At 51.3% G+C, this 18,123-nt stretch overlaps 2 protein-coding genes across 10 annotated transcripts in view; one reads left to right on the forward strand and one right to left on the reverse strand.

Annotated features, from left to right (window-relative positions):
- Tmem53 (transmembrane protein 53) overlaps window positions 1-8,194 on the forward strand; it is a 16,925-nt gene extending 8,731 nt beyond the window's left edge. Inside the window, exons 2-3 of one of the 3 annotated variants that reach the window (XM_021200822.1) lie at window positions 5,465-5,580; window positions 7,497-8,182. In XM_021200822.1, the coding sequence (XP_021056481.1) occupies window positions 5,465-5,580; window positions 7,497-8,150 (770 nt within the window). In that variant the 3' untranslated portion in view covers window positions 8,151-8,182. Of the gene's footprint in view, window positions 1-5,464; window positions 5,581-7,496 lie in introns of all 3 variants that reach the window. The other 2 variants (XM_029540126.1, XM_021200829.1) reach the window with 2 other exon arrangements.
- Window positions 8,195-11,182: 2,988 nt separating this feature from the next.
- Window positions 11,183-18,123, reverse strand: part of Rnf220 (ring finger protein 220) — a 222,915-nt gene continuing 215,974 nt past the window's right edge. For 4 of the 7 annotated variants that reach the window (XM_029539842.1, XM_021200152.2, XM_021200156.1 and 1 more), the window contains 7 exons: window positions 17,696-17,792; window positions 17,449-17,535; window positions 17,290-17,345; window positions 17,089-17,167; window positions 12,970-13,078; window positions 12,768-12,842; window positions 11,183-12,108 (listed from right to left, as the gene is read on the reverse strand). In XM_029539842.1, coding sequence (XP_029395702.1) covers window positions 12,037-12,108; window positions 12,768-12,842; window positions 12,970-13,078; window positions 17,089-17,167; window positions 17,290-17,345; window positions 17,449-17,535; window positions 17,696-17,792 — 575 coding nt within the window. In that variant the 3' untranslated portion in view covers window positions 11,183-12,036. The remainder of the gene's footprint in view (window positions 12,109-12,767; window positions 12,843-12,969; window positions 13,079-17,088; window positions 17,168-17,289; window positions 17,346-17,448; window positions 17,536-17,695; window positions 17,793-18,123) is intronic. The other 3 variants (XM_029539844.1, XM_029539843.1, XM_029539845.1) reach the window with 1 other exon arrangement.

The raw sequence follows: 18,123 nt of genomic DNA on the forward strand, positions 1-18,123 counted from the left end.
TTTATTTATTATATGTAAGTACACTGTAGCTGTCTTCAGACACTCCAGAAGAGGGCGTCAGGTCTTGTTATGGGTGGTTGTGAGCCACCATGTGGTTTCTGGGATTTGAACTCTGGACCTTCGGAAGAGCAGTCGGGTGCTCTTACCCACTGAGCCATCTCACCAGCTCCGAAGCCTCAGTTTCTGTATCTGCCACCCATCTGGAGGCTCACAGGCACCTGCAATTGGAGTTCCAGGGAATCCAGCGCCCCCTTCTGGCCTCTAAGCACCAGGCACACACACGGTGCACAAACGTAAACTAGAACAGCTAAAGCACAGAGCTGAGGTTCGAGGTCGCCTGCCTTGTGGGTTGTCTGTGCCTTTGCTGCCACGGCCCCCAAACTGTTGCCTAGTTATGGTCATGGAGATGTGCTCCTCTCTAAAAAAAAATATTTATTCTAGGTGTTTTGCCTACATGCTTGTCTGTGCACCACTTGTGTGCCTGGTGCCCATAGAGCTCAGAAGAGGGCATTGGATCCCCTGGAACTGGGGTTAAAGATGGTTGTGAGCTGCTACGTGGGTGCTGGAAATCGAACTCAAGCTCTTTAAGTGCGCCTTAACCGCTGAGCTATCTCTCCAGCCCTAAGATTTATAGTTTTAATTCTTTTATTAGAGACAGGGTCTCACTATGGAGCTGTGGCTGGTCTGAAATTGAGTTCTCTGGAAGAGCAGACAGTGCTCTTAATCACCGAGCCATGTCTCCAGCCCCTAGTTTTAATTCTTATATTGAGGTCTGAGACCTGCTGAAGCTTCACATGCTACCACTCCCAGCCCGTGACTGTCACCTCCTCTCACTCTTGTTTCCCCCGCTGCCTTTGTTCAGGTCTCCACCACCTCTCCCTTGCAGCCTAGCTTCTCCAGCAAACGCTGTCAGTGCAGTGGGAGGACAGCATGGTGGGATTGGGAGCACCAGGCTCGTCTGATGACTGGAGAGGGCATGTGATATCTAAATGCTTACCGGTCTCGGCCAGCCATGGCGCTGTCCACTGGGCGTGTGGTGCTAAACTCAGTAGATGTCATTTCCTGCGTTGTAGAACCTGCTGCTTAAGGGGAGAGAGACAGACATTAAACAGATAGCTGTTTAAGTCTACAGTAATCAATAATGGATTGGATCATGCCTGTCCCAGGATTTTCATTTGCTCTTTATTGCTATGGAATCAAGCCCTAACTGAGTGGAATCAGGTCCCACCCCCACTCTTGGCCACTCTTCTGCCCATTGCTCTCCGTCTCCTCCAGTGTCCCAGTCTAAGGTCTGCCTACTGTGGCCCAGATGGCTGCCACAGCCTTGCCCTTTACATGTCCTCTGTCCAGCCTGTATGCTCCCTTGGGACCTTTGAGGCCACTGTAGCAAATAGGCCTCTGGCAGACCTTTCTTGGTCACTATCACTTTCCAAGCCATATTTCTTCGTCGTCGTCGTCGTCGTCGTCGTCGTCGTCGTCGTCATCATCATCATCATCATCATCATCATGGGCTAGAGAGATGGCTCAGTGGTTAAGAGGAGCACTGTTTGCTCTTCCAAAGGTCCAGAGTTCTATTCCCAGCAACAACATGGTGGTTCACAACCATCTGTAATAGGATCTGATGCCCTCTTCTGGTGGGTCTGAAGATAGGCACAGTGTACTCATATACAATAAATAAATCTTGAAAAAAAAAAAAACCTTTATAGAATATTTAGGTATAGACTCCAAAGGGACAGCTAGGGGTAAAAATTTGTAGTAGAAGGCTTGCCTAACATGCACATGGTACTGGGTCCTGTTCCCAGCATTACAAAGAAGCAAAAGCTAATGTTGATACACAGGGCAGTGTGCACCCCTTCCACCCCCACCCCCATCCCGTGAAGCGCACGTTGGGTACAGGAGCTGGAGAGTAGAGAGACATGTTCTTTTTCTTTAAGAGCAGGAGGGAGAACCCAAGCTCTGGTAGTCTGCAGCATTGTCCAGGGCACCGGCACTGGTGTCTTCATAGAGATAAATATCTTGAGAATCATCTAACAGATATCCCACTAACAGAACTAACAGATATCCCACCCCAGAGCTGGGCAGAGTTACATGTCCCTTTGTTGGAAGGACAGTCTGGAAGCGCTGCAGAACCTGCTCAAATCTCTGTTTAGAAATACCCTAGCTAGCCAGGTGGTGGTGGCGCACACCTTTAATCCCAGCACTTGGGAGGCAAAGGCAGGCAGATTTCTGAGTTTGAGGCCAGCCTGGTCTACAGAGTGAGTTCCAGAACAGCCAGAGCTACACAGAGAAACCCTGTCTCGAAAAAGAAATGCCCTTTCTGTGCTTCTGAGGGGCTGAAATCCAGTGGCCTGAGCCCAGAGATCCGTCTGGTGGGAGTAGGTAGTTGTTGGTTTAACCCAGGAGGCCTGCAAGGCCTGAGCTTGGAGGCAGACAAGATTGGGCTGGTCCCCACCCCCACCCACGTAGTTCAGGTCCTCATGGCTGCCCTGGCAGAAGATAGAGGGGTGCAGATATAAGAATGGCCGTGACTGACTGGAGGCGCCTGAGTTTGTGGAGCCTGAGAGGGATGGCAGTTGTCAGCAAGGAGCTGAGGGTCTGGCAGCTTCTGTTCCATCTGGCCTAGAGCCCTGTGGGTGCAGGCAGTTAATCTCTGAAGGCCAGAGTCGCCGCTTCTGGAGAGCAGGAACATTGAACTTTTCAGTCACATTAATTTCCACAGGAAATTGTTGTCTTCCTTTTGTCCAAAGGTTAGTGATTTATATTTACCATCTTCTTAACTAGCCTTGAAATTTACTGTTTCTAGGTCACCACCAGCATCAATAAATTTCAGGTGTCGGCTGAGCATAGCCAAGCCGCTTGGTCCTTGGAAGGGTGCATAGCTAGCCCCTTTTAAAGGTTGGCTGTCTAGCTACAGTCCTCGTGCAAATGCCCCACAGAGGGGGTGTCACCTACCTTTCGGGGGAAATGAGGTAGGTGGGAGATGGTTTTAGGGAGGTCTCATCAGACATGCATGATGCAGGCAGCTGACTTTGCTCTAAGGGCATCACTGAAGGAGGCATGCTTCCAGCTATGGGCAGGGCTGACCCTATAGGTGCTCAGGGTGCAGAGCAGGGGTCACACAACATACCTGCCTATGGTGTTACCGGGTTAAACTTGGTGAATACAGGCTGTAGCATTCTCTTGGCAGCACAGTGGAAGAGTGGATGGAGTCAGGCCACCTCCTGCCCCTGCTTCTGTCATTTTACCCAGTTCTTTTGTTATTTTTATGTTTTTGATATTAAGGGGGAGGGTGTCTCATGGACCTCAAGCTGACTTTGAACCTTGACTTTACTCTCTAGCTGAGGGCAACCTTGAACTTCTGATCTTCCTGCTGTCACCTCCGGAGAACTAGGATATTCTAGGTGTGCAACAGCGTGCTTAGTTTATGCTGTGCAATCTTGTGGATCTAAGCCAGGACCCTGAGCATGCTAGGCAGGCTATCTGTCAACTGAGCTATGCCCTAAGCCCCCCCAGTTTCCCCCTTAAGATCATTCGCCCCCCAATCTGTTCATAGAGCAGAACAGAGGCTAGCAAACGCCTTCTGTAGAGACAGTCATAGTTTAGGCTCTGTGAGCCACCGATCTTTTTTGTAGGCAGTCATCTGTGAGATTACATCTGAAGGGAGCCATAGACAATAGATAGGCTGGGTAAGAACGGCTATGTGCTCATGTAACTATTTATTTTGAGATGGGGTCTTATGTGGCAAAGGCTAGTCTCAAACTCACTACTTCTGATTCACCTTCCAAGTGCTGAGGTAGCAGACATGTTCTGCCATGCTGCATGTATTGCTCTGGGGATTGAAGCCATAATTTTACACATGCTAGGCCAACACTGCTAAATGCGCTACATCTCAGACCCCTAACAAGACTCCGTGTGTACGTGTGTGTGCATGTGTGTGTGCGTGTGTGTGTGTTTGTGTGTGTGTACACGTACATACCTCCACATGCATGCTCACCCACAGGATTGAACCCACAGCTTTATTCAGGCCAGGCAAGGTGTTTGCCACTGATCTACAGTTCCAGACATTAAATGAGACTTTTTGTAAATTATAGTTTTTTTTTTTTTTAAAGATAGGATTCTAGGCCATTTAGGACTGTAGTAAGACCTTGTCTCAAAAAAAAAAAAAAAAAAAAAAAAAAAAAAAAAAGAAGGAAGAAGTAATAGAGCTGGCTCTGTGGGGCCCTCAGCTTGAAACCATTTTCTGGAACTGGAAAGGAGCCCATGGGTGATGCTGATCAAACATGAGGACCTGAGTTCACATCCCCAGTTCCCCCAGCAACACTGTGATCCCAGGGTTAGGGAGAGGCAGAGACAGGGGGTGGGGGATCCTGGAGCTCTTTGGCTGGCCAGCTTAGATGAGTCCGTGAGCTCCAAGTGTACTGAAAGACTGTCTCCACAGACTAGGGAGCGAGTGATTGAGAAAGATAAGAAGGTTGACCTCTAGATTCCACAGTGCACGTACACATCACATGGACAATTACATACACCATACACACATGACATCACGTGGACAATCCCATATACCATACACCCATGGCATCACATGGACAAGCACACATACCATATACACATGGCATCACATGGACAATTGCATACACCATACACACATGACATCACATGGACAAACACATACACCATACACACAAGACATCACATGGACAATTGCATACTCCATACACACATGACATCACATGGACAATTGCATACTCCATACACACAAGACATCACATGGACAAGCACAAACACCATACACACATGACATCACATGGACAATTGCATACTCCATACACACATGGCATCACATGGACAAATGCATACACCATACACACATGACATTTAATGGCCAACCACATATACCATACACACATGATATCACATGGATAATTACATACACCATACACATATGCACCATATTAGCTCACAGACCATAGAAAAACAGTGGGTTGGCAAGATGGCTCAGTGGGTTAAGACATTGGCTATCAAGGCTAATGACCTGGATTTGATCCTCAGGATGCATGACAGAAGGAGATCCAGCTCTGATAGGGTTGCCCTCTGACTGCCAAACTCACACCCCTTGGCACCCAATGTCCCTTCCCACACAAAAAAATAAATGCAATTTTTAAAAATGGAAGAAAAACAAACTGATTTAGCTCATAGGTTATGGTTCCCTGGGCTGGAAGGTGAACTGTCTAGAAAGGGCGCTCACTTTCTTGTCCTGAGACTTGAGTTACTAAAATATGGTGTCCTCGTGTGGCTTTATTCAGCGATGCTGCGGCACCTCCTCAGAGGCCTAGGAAAAGGCAGTTGGCTGGAAGGATGGAGCCACGTGGACACTGAGTACTTGTCGGTTTCCGGCCCACAGCTCTAGATCATCCAGAACCCCCAGTCCTGCCTCTGGTGTTGACAACCCTCATCTGTGTTTCAGAGAACAGACAAGATGGGAAGGAAGCCGGGAAGCAACAGCCGGTGGTGATTCTCTTGGGCTGGGGAGGCTGCAGGGACAAGAACCTGGCCAAGTATAGTGCTATCTACCACAAAAGGGTGAGTGCCGAGGGCGGCAGATGCTAACTGGGCTGCTTGGTGGGGAACTTTAAGCTTGGTTGCTTCGCCTTTGGGCTGGAGCAAAAATTGGCCACCTACATGGCAGCCCTGGATCTGTGCAGAGATGGCCTATGAGGGAGACAGCGGGCTCATGGGACTTTGGGTCTGTGGGCAGACGGTGTGAGGAATAAAGTGGGTGGGAGGTTGCAGGGAAGACAGAGGTGCTGGGGGCAGGTGCAGGGACATCCTCGGGGAAGGGTCGCTGCACCCCTGGCAATGAGAAGGTGGGCATGAAGAAAAAAAAAACTTCCCAATGGAAAACTTGATTTTTCTTAAAGAAAGTAACGCCAGCCTGTTTATGCTGTAAGGAGCGTGTCCATCTAGGTTCCCTGTGTACCTTTTGTCGAAAAAGATCTAGTCAGCTACTGTGTGCCGCCTGATGCCACCTTGTCATGTTACTAAGTTTTCATTGCATACCGTGTACAGTCCATGTTCAGTTACCCAAGTCGCATGTTCCCAAAGCATCTTACAGAGCTGATTTGTCCAACCCTGGAGTCCAATCCGGGTCGCACACTGCAGCTAATTCTTTCGTTCCTCAAGCCTCTCCATCCGTTCTTGTGCTTTAAAGAAGGCATTACTTTAGGCTTACTGGGGAGACTGAGCTGTAAGGGGATCTGTGTAAGAGTACCATCCCACCTGCTGGGGAGTGGGGGAAGGCTAAAGGCCTCTCTCGGGTGCTGTCGTTTGGGGGTGTGGGTGACCTTCAGCACCCCCCTTCAGAGTTTGCAGTGCTTCCATGGAAGCTCAGGGGTCTCCGAGAGGTGTGCCCACAGGTCTCCCCTTGTTCCTCACAGGTGCCAGCTTTGTCTCTTGAGATACATTTTTTTTTTTTTTAACTTCTACCCTAACCTGTGGAGGTGGGTGTCATCCCAGTGACAGATGGGGGCACAGACGGAGACAGAGGAAGTAAATCACTCTTTGCCCATTCAGTTAATAAGTGGCAGGGCCAGGATTAAGCCCAGACCCGTCTGACCCCAGAGCCTCCCCAACTCAGATGCTCCTGACAGAGGCCTTTTGTCTCCAGAACAAATTAATAAGAGGGGTTAAGACCCAGACAAGGCGGTGTCTTGTGCCTTTTCTAACTGACCTTCAAGGGGACCTGGCCAGAGGTATAACGGTTCACTTGAGACAGGCAATAAGGGGTCTGGAAGTTGAAAGTGAGCCATTTAAGAACAATATTTTCTGTATTTTGAATTTCTTTCATTGTTATTTTTTTCTGTCCCGCTGTCTCTCTCTGTCTATTTATCTCTCTCTCTCTGGTTTGGAATTTCAAGTTGAGCGTGAGAAGTGGTCCAAAGTCCAGGAATCAGATATAATTAAGGGTCAGACCCCCAAATACAGACAGTGTGGTCTCTGTTTTCAGGGCCCTGCGACAGGGAAGGGGACGGGACTGCGATGTGGAGCTGGCTCCTCAGCGCCCTCTGGTGGCCAAGGCTGGGACCTGCATGCCATCTCTCGCTCTCTTGGGGGTGCCTACTTGTGTCTCCGAACTAAGAGCAAGGCACAGCAGCTGCAGCTTGATGTACCCAGGCCCCAAGGCCTTAAGTATGCAAGGTCTGGAGTGGCGTTATCCAGAAGGGCAGCCACAGAGAAAACGAGAGGGAAGATATTTTCTTCTGGTAGAATCAGATGTCTCCAAAACATGGTCTTAGCTCCAGGCTTCAAATACCATCCCAGGCTGAAAAGTCTAGACAGCACGAAGCCCGGGGTATTCGGAAGCAGGCCTTGAGTGTACTTCCACTCCTGGGAGGCACCTATATCTGCAGCTGGCAAGCTAGCTACAATGGAAAGAACCCTGAGGGAAGTCGGGCTACTGAGCTCCTTCGGCTAACCTGTGCGTGCGTTTGTCTCTCCAGGGCTGCATTGTGATCCGATACACGGCCCCCTGGCACATGGTCTTCTTCTCCGAGTCCTTGGGCATCCCTTCACTCCGTGTGATAGCCCAGAAGCTGCTGGAGCTCCTCTTTGACTACGAGATTGAGCGGGAGCCTCTGCTCTTCCACGTCTTCAGCAATGCCGGGGTCATGCTCTACCGCTACGTGCTGGAGCTCCTACAGACCCACCAGCGCTTCCGCCATTTGCATGTGGTGGGCACCATCTTTGACAGTGGTCCTGGCGATAGCAACCTGATAGGGGCCCTGAGGGCCTTGGCAACCATCCTGGAGCGCCGACCTGCCGTGCTGCGCCTGATGCTCCTGGCAGCGTTTGCCCTGGCGGTGATCCTGTTTCACTTCCTGCTTGCTCCATTCACTGCCCTCTTCCACACCCACTTCTACGACAGGCTGCAGGACTCAGGCTCCTGCTGGCCTGAACTCTACCTCTACTCCAGAGCTGATAAGGTCGTCTCGGCCAGGGATGTGGAACGTATGGTAGAGGCACGCCTGGCTCACCAGGTCATGGTGCGTGGAGTAGACTTTGTGTCATCTGCGCATGTCAGCCACCTCCGAGACTATCCTACTTACTATACAAGTCTGTGTGTTGACTTCATGCATAATTGTGTCCAGTGCTGAGGTCCCGCTCCGGAAATAAACGCCAACACCTCTTTCAACCTTTATCTATCCTGGGGGCTACTAGCATGGCTTCTCCCTCCGATCCTGGGATGGGAGTGGCAGGGCAGGTCTCTGTGGGGCAGCCATACAGTTACTTGGACAAGTGTGATAGGCTGCTGATTCCTATGGTGTTTGCTCTGTGTGTGTGTGTGTGTGTGTGTGTGTGTGTGTGTGTGTTAGGTGGATGGCTCCAAGCCCAGAATTGTCTTCAAAAATAATGTGGGGTTGAGGAGGAAGCTCAGATGGTAAAGTGCTGGCCATACAATCATGAGTTCAATCCCAGAACTCACATTAAAAAGAAGAAAAAAAAAGCCAGGTATAGTGGCACATACTTAAAATCCCAGCTCTGGGGAGGCAGAGATAGGCAGGTACCCGGGGCCCGCTGGCCAACTAACCTAGCCTACTTAGCCCCAGGCCAGAGAGAGGACCTGTCTCAAGCAGCAAAGTGACAGTGTCTGAGGAGCTGTGCACTAGGTGACCTCTGGCCTCCACACGCATTTGCACACAAGTATGCCTGTGCACATACAAGCACATACAGAGCTTGTGGTAAGAACCTTAACATAGGCGTTCTTCTCAGCACAAAGTCCCAGGTGTCCAGCTGGTGACCCTGCGTGTTAACCATAGGTGTACAGCACCTATGCATACAACTCGTATAGCAGATTTCTAGTTCTTGGCTATTTTGCATATCCTAGAACTTAAGGATCTTGGATAATGGAAATGTTTTGTTTTGGTTTGTTTCAAGATAGGGTCTCTCAATGTAGTATTGGCTACCCTGAAACTTACTCTGTAGACCAGTGTGGCCTCGAACTCACAGATATGCCTGGCCCTGCCTCCAAAGTGCTGGGGTTAAAGGCCTGTGCCAACCCACCTAGCTAGGTAACTGAAATGTTATACTTGTTCTCAGAATTAAGTTTTGGTGTGGGGTAGGAGGAATGTGTGTGTGTGTGTGTGTGTGTGTGTGTGTGTGTGTGTGTGTGTCTTGTAGCCCAGGCTGCCTCAATCTATGTAGCTGAGGATGACTTTGAGCTTGTGATCTGTCTCTACCTCCCAGGTACTGGGGATTACAGGCCTGTGCTAGCGTGCCTGGTTTGAATTTTGATTTCATGCCTGGAAGGTGCTGCAGAGTAGCAGAGGCAGGCTGGGGAGCAGGTCTGTGACTCCTCTGCAAGGACAAAGCCCCGCAGTGGGAAGCCCTGTCCCCACTTGGACCAGAACCCAGAGAGGCTGTCTCTTGACCGTATGGTCTGGGGATCTGAGGCAGACAGCAGCGAGAGCTGAGGACTTGGGTATTTGGGGCCTGCATGGTGTCACAACACTTTGTTAGAGGGCCACTGAATCAGAGGGATTTGGTGGCTGTGTATTTAAGGGGGGGACTATGTGCGTATGGGGCAGAATGGCTGCCATGCTCAATGGGAGGGAGAATGTGGTGATTCTTGTCTTGGAAGGCAGAACCAGGGTAAGGGGATTCAGGCTGAAACACCACCTTCATTTCTCAGATATTCCCACTTAGTACCCTCCAGCAGCAAAGATGGCCGTACTCAGTACACAGTACCACCTACTGTGCTGAAGGTCACAGCTGCACAATTTGTGCACATAGTAGGTTAGGTAGTCAAATATTTGTTGATTGAATGATTTTTGTGTGTGTGTGTGTGGCTTTTCAAGACAGGGTTTCTGTGTGTAGCTGTGGCTGTCCTGGAGCTCACTTTGTAGACCAGGCTGGCCCCGAACTCAGAAATCTGACTGCCTCTGCCTTCCGAGTGCTGGGATTAAAGGTGTGCGCCACCACGCCCGGCTTCTGAATGAATTTTCTGTAGTCAAGGGACTTGGGTTTGAGAGAAGAGCATTCAGAGTTTGAAATCCGTGGGTGGGAAACGTCTAATATTCTCGGGGCAGTAGATCCCCAAGTCTCCAGAGGCCAGCTGTCTCCTCCCAGGCTTCTCTGCTACTTTTCTGCTTCCTTGGAGATGTGCTTACATCCCTAGCCATGGCCAACAGGTGGCAGTGTTGCCTGTGCCATGAGACAGCTTAAAGCGTGCTTTGGTGGAATGAATGCCCTTTTAAATGTGCCAGGTTAGAGTATATGCCCCCCAGCCCCTGGGTTTGGGGTAAGGAGCTGTCAAGGGCCCGATGAGTCCAGGGCAGGGAAAAGGGAAAACAGAGGAATGAGAGACATCTGGCTGCTCAGAACTGACCGCTGAGACAGACCACCCCTCCCCGGCACCAGAAGGCGGCTTCACTTTACACTGGAAGCCAGGTAGGATGGATGTCAAGCCCTACCAGCTGTGCTCAGGATACTCGGTGACACCGAGCAGGGCATGAGGACCACGAAGGGGCTCTTCTGGATCCCAACACAGTGAGTGGGCTTGCAAAGGGAAGCAACTAGATCGGATTGCTGTGGTTTTGCAGGCACCCCCAAAAGAAAGGTGGTCTGTGCAGCCTCCCTTTTCTCACATCTCTCTGGAGATGAACCCTCTGAAGAAAGCAGCGCTACTTCACTGGCAGTGGGGAGCTGTCGAGCTAACAAGGTGCAGTCTCTGCAGTCCTGACAGCTAAGAGCAGGCCTTTACTTGAGCGACTGAGGATCTAGGCAAGAATTATACCAGGCCACCCTATTCCCCAAAACTCAGATCTTTGGCACATTTCAGGGGACTGAAAGGTAACAGAGACCCAGAGCTTGTGTGACTTGTCTGTAGCTGCTTCTGCCCTAGGTTGGGGACTAGAGCTTACATCCCCTCTGTACCCCAAGCTCTGACCTCTTTTGTGATTAATGAGCTGACGATTCTACATCGATAAGGAATTAACCTAGAGCCCCTACCCATCAATAGCCAGGAGCCCAGAGCCTCAGCCCTACCCCCCACACCTGCTGGGATGCTCCCAGATGCCACCCCCTACCCATGCTTCACACACTACAGTGTAACGCTGCACAGGATGACCCTCTCAACTGGCTCAGCCACCACCTTCCCAGCAGATCTTCAAACACAGACAGACAGCAGCTGGTTTATACTGTTTTAATCCATGTCAAACGTAGTTTACAAAGGGAAGGGACAAGTACCTTTGTATAGAATATACAGACACAGCATCACATCACAGGGCCCACAGGAGGGCAGGGAGCACGTCTACCTCAGGGGTGGTTCTCCACAGCAGGCTGGGCAGCCAGGCACCCTCAGTCGGCCAGCCCAACTGCAGCCTCTGTTCCTGCTGTCCCATTCTACCCTGCCCCCAGCTCCTCATGAGCCGCCCGTGAGCTAAGACTAAGGAGGGGATCAGATCCCTTGGGGCACACGCCCCAAATCTGGGAGAAGAAATATACACCACTGAACACCGAGCACATGGGAAAGGGACGGGATGCCATGGGAGAGGCAGAGGCAGGCACTCTAAGAGGTGGCTAAGCCGAGCTCCCAGCCAGCTCTGAAGCGGCACTGCTTCCAGGAGTCATTAAAAAAAGAAGAAAATCATACAACCAAAGGGGAGGTGGTAGAGGGCAAAGTGTCCCATTTATACACAACATTGTAAACATACATAGTCTATATTACATGTGCTTCAGTCTGGTGTTTGTGTGTCTGTCGGTCAGTCAGTCTAGGGGATGGATCTCCGGAGCCGTGCCCTGCTGTGCTTCCCAAACCATCCTGGAAGCCGAGTCCAAAGAGGCGTGGTCCCCAAGCTCAGAAGGACAAGCAGGCAGGGCTGTCCCACTGTGGCTCCAGAGTCCTCTATGTGTGTCTGGGTGTGTATGTGCATGTATGTACACGGGGAACCTGTGTGTGAGTATGTACAAGGGGAGAGGGAATCCCTGTCCCAGAGGCTGGGCAGGGGCGTTGCTCGAGGCAAGGCCTGCCTAGACCCTAGCTCATAAGTAGATCCTCCGCAGGTCTCCGGGGGCTGTGATGGTGTTACACTGAGGGCAGAGCTTCTTGGCTCCCTGAGGAGAGAAAGAAAGGGGAGGGCTCAGAACGGGCATGCGTTTGTACACATGGGCACCGGGCGGGCCTGCAGCCATCTTTCCCCCATCAGCTTGTGCTGGGCCCTCATTCTTATCAGCCAGGCTGGGGATGCATGGGTTGCCTCTGAGCAGGCAGACTCATGCTCCTGTGTTGGGGAGACGCCAGGATCAAACCGCCTGGCCGGCCCCACAGCAGGAGCCCGGGTAATGAGAACAAGGCTGGGTCCAGCTGTGGCTGCCTGGCCCTAACGAGATTACATGCGGCCTTTGATCAGGACACAGAGCCCACGTCCGGGCCTTTTATTGCTGTCTCCGGGCGACATTTTAATGGCTGCTCCCGAGAACAGGGCAGGAGCAGAAGGAGCTTAGTAATGGGAGGGGGAGGGCAGAGGCTCTCGTCTGGCTTACCACGCACTACCAGCATCTTTCTGACCTGGAGTGGGAAGGAGGGCACGTGCAGTGAGTGTGTGGAGGGTAGACTGAATAAATAATGAGGGTGCAGACAACACTTTCAACTTGGGGGTGAATTCCTGACTTCAGGCTGTTCCTTGCCTCCCCCAAGCAGGTGCAATCAGAATGTGAACATCTGGACAGTGCCACTAACAGCTGCCCACCCACTCAGTCTCATGCCACCTCACCAGAGTCCGAAGCCAACACTCTTCACAGTGCACATGCCAACACTGGATCGACGTCAGAGGCATCGAGTAAGAGTCCTAGGGAGGAGGTGGGCAGAGAAAGGGTTGCTGAAGTATGCTCACCTTCTGAGGGCCCCTTTCTAGCCCACGGAGCCCACAGGGCGCTGAGCTGACTGAGAGCAGGCCTTGTCTCCTTCCTACTTACCATGCAGATGAGGCATTTGTATCGGTCCCCCCGAGATAGCTGCCGTTCAAGCTCCCGGACCCGAGCCTTCAGAGCCTCAAATGTAGTTACAGCTGAATCTTCGGTGATTCTGTGAAGACAACGCCCAGGGTAGGAAGGCCGTAGTTACCTTAGACCCAGAATCCCATGCAGAACCTCTTCTCAACATCTCCACTTGCCAACCACTCCTCCCCACCTCCCCCGAGCTAGGCTCCGCCCCTGGACATCACCTAATCAGTATCTAAGGCAGGTGGCTTGTTAACAGCCAGCAACCTACTGGTCTTCCATTAGCCTTAGTTTTCAGTCGGCTCTTAAAACATACCATCACACTGGGGCCTTTATGGATTTCTTTGGTTTTTTTGTTTGTTTTTGTCTTTTTAAAAAATGGTTTCACTGGCCAGGTGGTGGCAGCACACGTCTTTAATCCCAGCACTTGGGAGACAGAGGCAGGCAGATCTCTAAGAGTTCGAGGCCAGCCTGATCTACAGAGAAAGCTCCAGGACAGCTAGGGCTCTGTTACACTCACAAACTGTGTCTCGAAAACAAACAAAACAAAAAACCCCCACAAAAAACAAACAAAACAAACACAAAATCAAAACCCGGTCTCCCAGATATGGTGGCACATGGCTTTGACCCCAGCACCTGGAAGGCATAAGCAGGCAGGTCTCTGTGGGTTTTAAGGTCAGTGTGGTCTACAAGGGAGTCCCAAGACAACAACCAAAGCTACATGGAGACACCTTGTCCCCAAAGAAACCAAACAAGCCAGTTCCAAACAGCCCAGGCTGGCCTCAACCCCTCGTCTAGTCTACAGGGGTAGTTCCAGGACAGCCAGGGCTATACAAAGAAACTCTATCTTGAACAACAAAACAAAATTTCATTTTAAGCACATAGGTGTTGTGCCTGTGGAGTCCAGAAGAGGGCATTAGGTCCCCTGCAACTGGAGTTACAGACGGTTGTGAGCTGCTAGGTAGGTGCTGGGAACTGAACCCCAGTCCTCTGACCGAGCAGCCACTGGGCTCCACACACTGGACTCTCTGGTCCCTTTTTGTTTTTTAGATGAACAAAGTGTAAGATTTCATCATGACGTACGTCCTGCCCTTCCTCAGGGCTTTTAATATCAGAAAGCATTTGTCCAACTGAGCTGCACCCTGCCCCTCATCCTTATGGTTCTAGGGTCACTTTGCTAACCTAACCTCAGCAAGAGTTCCCTCAAGGCAGTGGCTCACTTGCCAAAATACATTATCTGTGACTATTTACTAGTGGCATAAGCCCGAAGTGGGGCACGTGAGCATGAGAAAACATGCCGGACTTCTTTCAGGAAAAGAAGAGATGCAGGCACAGCAGCACCAATGAACAAGGAGTACTTAGGATCTTTCCAAATAACCCTCACAACCCTCCAAACAGCAGGAGAACAAACAATGGTCCTGGGGAAGGCCTTAGGAAATGACAATACTGAACAGACATCTACAATGTACTCAGTACTTAACTACCAGGGCTTCTTACCAACTACTTCCTAAAACCCCCGTGAGAAGATGCTCCTTTATGCGAAGACCTGAGGTAGCCTGCCCAGGCTGTGGCAGACCAAGTTCCATACTGCTTACAAGGAGATGTGTCTCCAGGGCAAGGAATGGTAGAACAAAGGCCAAGCAGCCCACGAGCCCTAGCAGGCACAGAGTGAGACCACTCCTCCAGCTAGCAGCAGGAACCTGTTCAGAGCAGCTGGGGTGAGGGGTGGGCTGTGACAGAACGAGGGAGGTTCAAAGTCACACTCCATGAAGACTGGACTGAGGTGGTGCTTTGGAGCAAGGGGTATTCAGCTGGCATGGGGACAATGTGTTCACAGAGCTGCAGAACTTACAGGCGGTCTGTGACGACTGGGTACAACTGTCAGAAGGAAGGATATATAGGTGAGAGCATGAGAACATGTTTATTGTTTTGTCTCACTGCATACCCCAGGCTAACCTCAAATTTAATATGCAGTTTAGGTTAGCCTCAAACTCAGATTACAGGAATGTACTGCCATGCCTACTTGGTGGTAGTAGTGAATGTACAACAAATTTCAATCTCTCTTTTTTTTTTTTAGGATATCAGCAGCAATACAGAATGTGTCTCCTTGGTGGCTGTATACAACGGGCCCATAACCTCCATCTCCAGGGGTACCCAAAGGTTTATGCCAGCTCTTCAGTGTCGGCACGTTCGTTCCCTGGAGCGCCTTGCTCAATCTCAGGACTGGGAAGCCTTCATCCCCCTATCCCTCGATGACACTCACACACAGGCTTCCCTGGCTTCTGCTCAGTGCTGTGTGGGCCACCCCTGCAGTGCCGACCACCGGTGTGTACTCACACTCTTTCTTTCTTTCTTTCTTTCTTTCTTTCTTTCTTTCTTTCTTTCTTTCTTTCTTTCTTTCTTTCTTTCTTTCTTTCTTTTTTTTTTCGAGACAGGGTTTCTCTGTGTAGCCCTGGCTGTCCTGGAACTCACTTTGTAGACCATGCTGGCCTCGAACTCAGAAATCCGCCTGCCTCTGCCCCCCAAGTGCTGGGATTAAAGGCGTGCGCCACCACGCCCGGCCCAACACACTTTCAACACAGAGGAGGAGCCATGCTTTCCCAGTTTTCTAAGGTCAGCCCCGAGACCCGCAGAGTCATACAGAGGGCAATCCGTCTGGTACAATACCCTGACTGTCATGGCTGTGAGCTTTTTCTGAGCCCCTTTAGGGCATGGATGTTGTGGTCAGACTCCTGGAGGAAGCCCTGGCACCCTTCTTCCCCCTTCCCAGGTATAAAATGGACCTAGGGCTGGAACAAGGATGTCCTGGGGACTGAAAAGAATCCATCTTGATGGATCTGGCAGAGACCTCTGTATATATAGCAGCAATCAGCCCCCACCTTGTCCTCAAGTGCCCCGCCCACTGTTGCCTGTGCTCACACAGGTGGACAGGAAAGCTGGCGTCCCCAGCCTTGGGTGGGTGGCACCTGCATGGATGGCCACTGCCATGGCCCCTGCCTCCCCCTCGGGCGCCATCCTTGATTAATGATCTTGTCTTTCTGATTTATGAGCAGCCCCTCCAGACGAGGGTGGGCGCCTCTTACAGCCCCGCCCGCCCCGCTCAGCTGGAGTAGGAGAGAATTATTAAATAAACATCCATACGTCACCCCCCCTCCCTAAGCTGGTTGCACCGAATCCGTATGGCCCGCTCCGGCGCTGACACGGAGCAGCTGCGGTGATTCATGGGCAGCCGGGCCCTGCGCTGCGGCCCATACATCATGCCAGCAGCACTTGCGGCCCCGGCCGAGATAAACTGATCAAGCACAACGGGCTGGAATGAATTTATGACAACACAAAATGGAGGGAAACAAATGGGAGGTGACCCAGGCCACTGACCCAGCCCTGCACTGGCCTGCAAGCCACTCTTCTGGCAGGAGGCAAGATGGAACACTGGCCCTAGAATGAAGAGGCTACCCTTTAACCCTAGGCAACCTATCCTCCAGTTGGAGGGAGGGGCAGGTTCAGAAAGAAGCAGTGGCCAACGGCAGTCACTCCAGGCAGCACACACTGGACAACCGCACCTCCTGGGCCAGCACTGGGCCTTCGCAGGCTTCTGGAAAGGTGGTGGGATGGCCAGCTGATAGCAAATCCCTGCAGCGCTGTCCAGCAGCACTGAGTAGAGTAACAATGGCCCTCCTTTTCCTCTGCTGGAGAACCCCGGCCAAAATTCCTGCTGGAAGTGATGAGACCCACTGCTCCTGCCTAAAACCTGCTGCAAGCACCACCCGGGACAAGAAAAATGAAACCAATTTAGCTCCCGATTAAGAAACAGAAACTGGAGATGAATCAAATGCACTGGCTGGGCTGGGCGGCCATACATCACGTTCCACGGGCGCGGGCAGCTACAGTGGGCAGGAAAGTACTGTTCCTCTCCACCAAGGGTCCCAGGGCCATGGCCCAGTGATCAATTCACAGAGTCACGCTTAGCACCAGCTGGGCTCCACAGCCGGCTGTGTGCCCAGGGCAGCAGTGCTGAGCTGTACTCAGAGGGCCAGAAGCCCTGGCAGCAGGCCTTCCTGCTTGCAAAGGGCCCCTTTCCCAGCCAACCACACTTACTTTTCAATGTCACTGTTCTTGCAGGTCTTCTGCATGGCCTCCTGCTTGCTGCTTTCACCATTGCTGGTGGATGGCATCTCTGCAGGGACAAAGTTCAACTCACACTCTGGCTAGATGAACAGTGTTAGGACTGAGACAGTCACCACCATCTAAAGATGTTCTCTCCCACCCCCAATCCTGCTGACCTGGGTCAGGACTTACCATCACTGGCCCATTTAGAGAACTCAGGTGTGATGCGGGTGCTCGGAGGGCCACCACTAGAGGAAAGGAAAGAGAGAACTAAGTGAGGCTGCAGGAGAGCCGAGCCCTGCCTTCAGCGATCCCTCCATACACACTGGCCACGCCTCTGCCCACACTTGCTTTAGGACTGCACCCCGGAGTGCCTCTCTCTCCTTGGCTTCACCAGGCTCTTCTCCTGTGCACGGGATGACGTCAGCCTCCGTGTATCTGGCATGGTGGTCAAGGACAATAGACCCAAGGTTGCAGTAGGACACAAGGAACACCCCTGCCCCCTGAAAGCTGTGACTAGCTCCAGGAGTATGATTATATTTTAGAGGCACCAGCTACTTTTGTTACTGCTGGCTTGCCTCACTTCCCCCAAGGATACTGTGGTTTCCCATACTCCAGAGTGTCATCTCCATCCACATCCAGGTCAGCATCACTGTCTGGGTTCTCTTTGCCACTGCACATAACGAAGCCGGAGCCTGTGGGAAGCAGAATGTTAAGATGGGCCAGAGGCCAGGAACTAGCCCAAGGGTGCCCTTTCTGCTGCTCTCAGGTAGGAATTAGGTCCGAGATGAGACAGATATATATATATGTACAAGCAGACATTCAGGTGATTACTCATTACTTCCAACCCCTTTCTTTGTATTCCTCCCTAGTCTTTAAATGTACTGCATGAAGCTTCGGGTTGTCTCTGCTTATAAACTTGGACATTCACACACTACTAGAGAGTGCTGTGACAGGCCTCCTATACATCTGTTTTCCAGTTCCAGGAAGAGCAGAAAGAGGGAAGAGAAACTCAGATCCAAAAGG

Source organism: Mus pahari, chromosome 6 (genome assembly GCF_900095145.1).
Source record: "Mus pahari chromosome 6, PAHARI_EIJ_v1.1, whole genome shotgun sequence".
NCBI classification, from domain to species: domain Eukaryota; kingdom Metazoa; phylum Chordata; class Mammalia; order Rodentia; family Muridae; genus Mus; species Mus pahari.